Source organism: Oratosquilla oratoria, chromosome 18 (genome assembly GCF_046742065.1).
Source record: "Oratosquilla oratoria isolate Oo_2021 chromosome 18, ASM4674206v1, whole genome shotgun sequence".
Taxonomy (NCBI): Eukaryota; Metazoa; Arthropoda; class Malacostraca; order Stomatopoda; family Squillidae; genus Oratosquilla; species Oratosquilla oratoria.
In genome coordinates this window covers 9,562,622-9,571,103 of record NC_134794.1, presented here as the reverse complement: position 1 = coordinate 9,571,103, position 8,482 = coordinate 9,562,622, and the positions used below count along the sequence as shown (strand labels likewise).

Below are 8,482 nucleotides of genomic sequence, written 5' to 3'. Positions count from 1 at the left end.
AGGAACCCCGCCCCCGTACCTGCGGCCGAAGTCGTCACCTTTGCCCTGTGCACTTGGACCACTTGGGGAGGTAACACTCACTGCTGGGAATCGGAGAGAAGAGCAGAACTCGAGCCCATGACTTGGAAAAAACGAGACCAGCTTGCTGCCGATTGTGCCACTTATGCACAATAAGGCAGTGTTATTCATGATAAAATTCGTTTTTGCTGAATATTCTTTAGTTGTGTTCCTATGCGTTTGTGTGCTTGACCCTTCTTGGGTTATGCTCGGGGTGTTAGTCTTCTCAACGAGTTGTTACCGTAATTAAAAATAATCATCATGATAATCTATCTTTACACCTCCTCCCCCGTTTAAGGAAGGTTGTTAGCCATGGCATACACCCACCTTTCACCCATCCATCCACCACCCATAGTTTCCTGTTCATCTTAGCTCCACGCGGTTGAAGGGTCATCCCTGTCTTCAGGCCACCGGTCCGGTTAGAAGACATGCAGAAGTGCAAAACACGTCGACAGCAGGTCCCGCCTCATTTACACAGCGGTCCTCCCTACTCAGGGTGACCAGATTTCGAAAACTGGAATACGGGACACCTAAATTGGAGAGAGATATGAACAATGTGTATCGGCTATGTGAAGCGTACGAAACAAGCTCGCAATTCCAGGACCTGCTTCATTGACTTAAACATTTTTTCACTTGCTTTAAATGGGTGTGCCCATTGTATATTTTGTTTCAAGCAGTAATGTATTACATTTATATACCTGTAAAATGTTCTCATATTTTCGTGCGAAGTGTTTAAGATCTTGAAAATACGGGACAAAAAGCGTCCCGGGGAGGGTCGATACAGGACGCGGGACAAATGCGTTAAATACAGGACGATCCCGTATAATACGGGACGTGTGGTCAACCTGCCCCTACTCGTCCCATCATGCTGAAAACAGAGAAACTCACTCACCATCCCATCATTCGTGCTGCGTCAAAATATATAATCATCAATACACAATCTTTCCCCACTTCCATCACTCCCCAAATGCTCCGAAGGTGAGGCAACTGCGGTCTAAATTTAGAAGACAAAACATAAAATATATTAATTCAGAATATTCGACGGCAGATCTACGTTGGCATGGATAAAATGAAATTTAAGATAATCTTATTTCACCCTTGCCCCAACTACCACAACCACTTTTCCTGGCACACACACACACACACACACACACACACACACACACACACACACACACACACACACACACACACACACACACACACTTGCTTATAGTAGTCCGTCGCTGACGACGATGACGTTGCACCATGCCAAGAAGTGGTATTACGCCAGATGAACGGCTGCAGGTATCACAGGGAAAGTTGCCCTCTGTCTGATGTGCCGCATGTCTTTGCCGTCTTCGATGTTCTGCCCGATCGTTGTAGGTAGAAGTGAGAGTATCTAAGCCGTGTTGGCATGTAGATCGCCATTCTCTCCGATCGGCAGCAACATTTTCAATGGTGGTGGGCTCGATGCCACATTTTTTCAGCGTTGTTTTCAGGTGGTCCTTGTGTCGTTTACGTGGGCCCCCAGGGTGACGTCTGCCCTCAGCAAGTTCTCCATAGAGAACTTTACGTGGTAGTCTCTCTTCTGGCATGCGGATGGTATGCCCCAGCCACCGTAGTTGACGTTGGGTTAAGACTGTTTCCAGTGGCTCCATTTGTGTGCGACGACGGATTACACTGTGAGGTACCTTGTGCCACCATTTTAGACCCAGTATGCGCTGTAAGCAGTTGGTGTGAAAGGCCTCCAGCTTTTTCAAATGGCGTCTATAAGGCACCCATGACTCACTGCCATACAGAAGGATGGAGAGACAGATTGCCTTATACACCGAAACCTTGGTGGTGGTGGTGGTGAGGTTGCGGTTCAAGAACACTCTGTGTGATAGTCTACCAAAAGCTGCTGCTGCCAAACCAATGCGGCGTTGGATTTCGCTTGTCAGGTCACAGGAGTCAGTGAGCACTGAGCCGAGGTAGGTAAACTCATGAGTGTTTTTCAGAGGTTATTGATTGACAGTGAATTCCGGAGGGCTCTAGTTGTTCAGAGATACTGAGCACTTCTGTTTTGTTTATGTTGATGACTAGTCCAGATCTGGTATATATATTTGAGACAGCGTTGATGGTGCGCTGAAGACCCTCCTTGGATGAGCTCACTAAAGCAGTGTCATCTGCATACTGCAGTTCATGGATTACCTCATCTGTCACACGTGTTTTGGCTTGGAGGCGTCGCAAATTGAAGAGGTTGCCATCCAGCCTGTACGACAGCCTGACACCATCAGCAGGATCGATTTGCTGTCTAGCAATGTTGGAGACTGCAGCGAGAAATAAATTGAATAAGATGGGAGCAATAACACACCCCTGCTTCACACCTGACTCAACAAGGAATGGCTCAGACTTGAGCCCAGAATTGGACACTCGAGCCATAGAGCCATCGTGAAAGGCTTTCAGGACACCCAGAAATGTTGGTGGGCATCCAAATTTTACAAGTACTTGCCATAGGAGAGGACGGTTCACAGTGTCAAAAGCCTTGGCAAGATCTATAAACGCCATGTAGAGGTCTTGGTGTTGCTCAATGCTTTTCTCCTGGAGCTGTCTTGCCACAAACACCATGTCGACTGTGCTGCGCTCTTGTCTGAAGCCACACTGAGATTCAGGTAATACTTGTTCTATGATGTTGTTGATAATTCGAGACAATAGTATTCTAGTGACTACCTTCCCTGAAGTTGACAGAAGGGAGATGCCTCGACTGTTGCCACAGATGTTCCTGTCCCCTTTCTTTTTGTAAATGCTGATGATATCTGCATCTTTCCATTGTTGTGGGCAGCAACTTGAATGCCACACTTCTTGAATTATATTGTGGAGACAGTTCACAACAGCTTGCCCACCATGCTTTAGGAGCTCAGCTGGGATGCCATCAGGACCAGTGGCTTTATTGTTCTTGAGGCTGTTGATTGCACGGCTCACTTCTTGGATGGTTGGTATGTCATCCAATTCTTGAATTACAGGAAGGTTGGGAAGGCTGTCGAGAAAAGTAGGGTCAGTAGGATTTTGTTTATTCAATAATTCTTGGTAATGGTCAGCCCATCGCCTGAGGATGTCGGTCTTCTCGGTGAAGAGTGTGGAGCCATCAGCACTTTGGACAGGGCAGAGGTTATTGCCTCGTGGGCCATATGCTGTCTTAAGGGCGTTGTAAAATTGATGTTGGTCCCCTGTATCCGCGAAACCTTGGGTCTCAGTGGCGAGGTTGGTCCACCATTCATTCTGCATTTTTCTAGTTTCGTGTTGGACTTTGGAGCGGAGGTCTGCTAGTTTGCCACGTGTTGTTGGATTTGGGTTGACAATCACTGCTTGATGTGCCCGGTTTTTCTCATCTATTAGTTGGTGTATTCCCTCTGACTGTTCATCAAACCAGTCTCGATGCCTTCTTCTTGAGAAGCCCAGAACATCCTTGGCAGTGTTGAGAAGGACTTCACTAATATTATCCCACTTTTCTGTTAGGTATTCTGTTGATATGGGATCTTCTGTAGGGGCTGGCAAGGTGATATGAGCTGATAATACGGTTTGTAGGGTAGAGCGAGTTGCATCAATGTTCAGAGCTTTGAGGTCAAGGTGTTTTTTGGGAGCTTGTCGGCGAGTTGGAGGCCGAATTTTAAGATGAAGTATTGAGCGGACAAGTCGATGATCTGTGCACCCATCAGCTCCCCTCATAGCTCTTGTAATCTTTACATCTTTAATGTCATTGCGTCTCACAATTACGTAATCAAGCAGGTGCCATATTTTGGATCTTGGATGCATCCAGGTGGTTTTAAACTTGTTTTGGAGCTGGAACATTGTGTTTGTGATGGTTAGATGGTGTTGGGAGCAGAATGTTAGAAGGCGTAAGCCGTTGTCGTTGCATTTACCAACTCCATGGCGTCCCAAGACCCCCTCCCAAAGATGATGACTGCTGCCCACTCTTGCATTAAAGTCCCCAAGAAGAAGAATCTTATCTTCTCTGGGGATTGCCTGTATGATGTCATTAAGTTGGGCATAGAAACGATCTTTTATTTCATCATCAGAAACTAAGGTTGGTGCATAGACATTGACTAAGGTTACATATCGATTGTTTGTTATGGGGATGCGCCAGCTAATGAGTCTTTCGTTATGACCTGTTGGGCTGTGGGGTATGTTGTTGAGTAATTTGGTCTTAACTGCAAAAGCAACACCATGGATGCGAGGATCCCCTTCGTTCAAGCCCTTCCACACACACACACACACACACACACACACACACACACACACACACACACACACACACACACACACACACACACACACACACACACACACACACACACACACACACACACACACACACACACACACACACACACACATACAGAGAGAGAGTAAATGAAGAAAATCAAGTCAGGTTTAACGCCATGAAGCGGGTAGTTACATAACGAGTCGAATGCGCAGAATCTTTATCGCTGTTGCGAAGCCGACTCGGGGATGTTGTTGTCGTCGTCGTCGTCGTTAGTTGTGCTTCGCCTCGGCAGATGACGTGGCAAGCGCATGCAAGCCAAGGAACAACAAGCAGTTCCTTCTCAAGGACAGGGAACGCAGTTTCTTTCTCTATGTATCTATCTCCCTCTCTCTTTCTCTATCTCTCTCTCTACCTTCTGTATCTGTGTACGAGTATCTCTCTCTCTACCTATCTGTATATGTGTATCTCTCTCTTTCTCTATCTCTCTCTCTCTCTCTCTCTCTCTCTCTCTCTCTCTCTCTCTCACACACACACACACACACACACACACACACATACTGCGCTGGCGCAGTTGGTAGAACGATAAACTACTAGCATGGTGGTGCGCGTAGTGCTTGGTTCGAATCCTGCCCAGGGCCGAAATTATTTCGGTACAGCTGCGCTTCGGGTCGTTACTCTGACTCTTGTGGGCGGGGAGTTGGGTGTGTGTGTGTGTGCATTTCCCATAGATCGGACCTACGAGCTCTGAGCTCTCTTCCAGGAGGGAAATAGCTGTCGATCACGAGTCCAACACGTGATCCAAAGACCAAGACCAAGTGAATACACACACACACACACACACACACTCCATCTATCTCCCTCTTCCTTGTCTCTCCCTTTATATCTTCATATCTATCTAGCTCCCTCCCCCCCCTCTCTCTCTCTCTCTCTCTCTCTCTCTCTCTCTCTCTCTCTCTCTCTCTCTCTCTCTCTCTCTCTCTCTCTCTCTCTCTCTCTCTCTCTCTCTCTCTCTCTCTCTCTCTCTCTCTCTCTCTCTCACTGACCTTGTGTTGACGGGCACAGAAATAAAACATCCCTGAAATTAGAATAACATAAAAATGTCTCAAAAAAAATTCAGCCTGAGAGGTGTTATAATGAACGGGGACGAACGGCGTAAACAGCCCATGGAAGCTGCGAAAGACGGGGCAATGTGAAAATAAGACACAAAAATATACGAGGACCACCACAGGGATACGACACTTTTAGAACTGTGGGAGGTGCGAACAATAAACACCTCAAGGGTGAGAGCGGGTGAGGCTGGGTGGAGGTGTAGTTTACCAGCGCTTCTCTCCTTGTGGATAATCTCGCGCTGTGTTACAGTATGGAAGTGGGTGGATGTGTAGTAAGTGTAAGATGATAAGTTATTGTGTATGTGGCAGCGAGATAGTGTGTGTGTGTGTGTGTGTGTGTGTGTGTGTGTGTGTGTGTGTGTGTGTGTGTGTATGTGTGTGTGAATGCATGGAAGTTACACTATTATATTTTTCATTCAACCCTTTAACACTAATTAATCATTATTAATTTTATTTCGGCTGACTCCAGACGATTTTATTTTATTATTATTATTATTATTATTATTATTATTATTATTATTATTATTATTATTATTATTATTATTATTATTATTATTATCATTATTATTATTATTATTATTATTATTATTATTATCATTATTATTATTTATACATTGTGACGAATGTGGATAGGAGGTAAGTGTCAACCTGACACTTTGCCACGTTCCTTCTTTTGCCATATATATTGACCAACTTGACTTCAAACTATGTTCCTCTGAAGAAGCCACTCAGGCGAAACTAGTCAGGAATAAAAGTATCTCCCTCAGCCCGTGTTCCCTTACCTCCTATCCACATTATTATTATTATTATTATCATTATTATTATTAATATTATCATTATTATTATTATTATAATTATCATTATTATTATTATTTTACCCTTGGTCTAGCTTCCCTGAAATTCAGAAGGCATCCAATTCGGCCAACTCAAGGTGAATTAAATCATATGACGACAATAGGACCAGATTTGTAAACTGCGTCACGAGGACAATTAGGGATCACATACGTATTTTAATTTTATTTAATTTTATTTCTTACCTGCCGCCCAGTACACACTCTTAAAATACAAAATGTTTTACTTGTGCTAGAAAGTTAATAGTAATCAGCAGATTCTTGATTTGGAATCCACAATGTCAAAGATTCACATAAGACTTTGTGCACCACCACGGTGAACTGTGAGTTCTGGAGAACTAATGGAAGTGTAGACTGAAAATTGTGTGCAAATTATGTAAAGTTAAAAATATTAAGGGTCCCACTTACATAACAAAGCAATACCTACCCACGACGTCATTAGTTTGTTTACATATTTACTAGGTTTGTTCTACTCTTCCATTTCTTCCGACATCCGACCTCTTTAGAGACCGAAAGGTTTCGTGTTTTGAGAAAATGAGATGCTAGTTATTCATTGGTGACTCGCTGGCGCCGAGAAGGGGAGGGCTCGTCCTCTGTACTCACGTAACAGCACCCTAACGCCCGTCTCCTCCCCTACCCATAGCCCCTCGCCCTTGTTCACTCACTCCTTATTGTCAAGTTGGGGTCACATAATCCCGATGTTGCTGCCATAGTTGTTCCTCCAAATACAAAATAAAGTTGTAATGAAGTATGGATAGTGTGTGCACTTCAAAATTCATGTAGGTCTTTGTACGCACACACGCACACATACATACACACATACACACATCCATGTTTGCAGACGATGCAAAGACCTTGACGAGTAAATGATAAGAAGGCCAGCAAGTCGCTACAGAATGTCAAGACATTATGCATGCATGTATCCAAGTGTGGAAATGAATTCCAACACCAAAAGATGAAAAATTATGGGAATGGCTAAACCTAGGAAATACCGTTATTGAATTGCGCAATGGAAAGCAAATCAATTAAAAAAAAATCCAAAGAGTTATGGTTAAAGTGAACCTGTCACCTGAGAAATATATCAATTAGATTCTGGGGTAGAAAACACGCAGTGCCAAGGAGAAGAGGTGATTAGAAGAAAAAAAACTAATCCGCCCTAGATTGGTATATGCAGCAGTGACAACACTGAACAAAGTGAAGAACAATAACCCAAGGCTACTTCAACGTCAGAACATGGATCTGTGACAGAAAACTACTAGTCATCCTAAACTGTGTAAAATCCAAATGGGGAGTGTTACCAGTGGAGTTCCTCAGGGCTCGGTTTTGAATCCCGTATGGTTCATTATGTAGATATAATGAATGATCCGTCCTAGATCATAATATGCAGCAGTGGTATAGTCTCCATATGGAATGAAGGATGTAAACGAGGAGGAACTAGAAACACTGGATCTGCCATCATGAAAAAAGTTAACTTGTTTGCTTGATGACAGAGTATTACGAACAAAATAAACAAGACCATATTCCAATAAACGTTGTTCCTTTTATCCATTTTATCTTAATAGATAATACCACACCCATGTATGTACACATCACCTCCCGTGTGCGTAGGTTGTTTACACACAAAAGTTGTAGCATTGCAATGGCAAAATCCGCAAAAGTAGCATATTTTAATAATAAAAAAACGCTAACTTTAACGGTTTCGTTGATGTTCAGAGGACGTTCGAATTATTCTGCACAAATATATACTTAAACCGGAAGAACCTAGGTAGTTATATAACCAAAACTAAAACCATGAATGGTATTTAGGCATGATAGATGAGAAATAATAGACAGGACACACACGCGCACTGGTTTGTTGATGGAGGTACATAAACGGCGTCCTCACTTTACAGTAATTGAGTGTAATAGTGAAAATGTGTACGTGTGTGTGCGTGGGTGTGTAAGGATACTTGATCTTAGAAGGAGAGCAGAAAGCACTCCAAGACTGGGTCACTCACAGCTAATCAGTCACAAGTACATGAAATATTGGTTTATGACTTCCTTACTGGAAGGTACTTGGTCTTGTGTTTTGACTGCTGCAAGAATTTTACATTCATCATCATGCATCCTCCAGTTGCACGTCTTGACTAACCGTTTTCTTGCTTGGTGTCATTTTCTTTTTTGCATTCTGGCTATCAATCACCAAGCCCTCATATTCATCTTCCTGGTATCTCTTCAGTAGCTAAGGGAATATAAACTGT

At 43.5% G+C, this 8,482-nt stretch overlaps 1 protein-coding gene across 1 annotated transcript; it reads right to left on the bottom strand.

Moving 5' to 3' along the window:
- Nucleotides 1-459: 459 nt before the first annotated feature.
- On the bottom strand, nt 460-8,341 carry LOC143034739 (uncharacterized). The gene is made up of 5 exons (XM_076201088.1): nt 8,288-8,341; nt 5,326-5,357; nt 3,125-4,192; nt 950-1,051; nt 460-571 (listed from the first exon to the last, which is right to left on the bottom strand). Exons 1-5 carry the CDS (start codon nt 8,339-8,341, stop codon nt 460-462), a joined length of 1,368 nt encoding a protein of 455 aa, XP_076057203.1.
- Between the last annotated feature and the right edge of the window lie 141 nt (nt 8,342-8,482).

Bases quoted from the DNA above. Each gene is read 5' to 3' on its own strand.
- LOC143034739 (XM_076201088.1), bottom strand. From the start codon at position 8,341: ATGATGAATGTAAAATTCTTGCAGCAGTCAAAACACAAGACCAAGTAC. The intron at 5,358-8,287 runs GTAAGGAAGTCA...TTCTAATTTCAG, and splicing joins ACAAGACCAAGTACCTTCCA to GGATGTTTTATTTCTGTGCC. The intron at 4,193-5,325 runs GTCAGTGAGAGA...CATACCCCACAG, and splicing joins TCTGTGCCCGTCAACACAAG to CCCAACAGGTCATAACGAAA.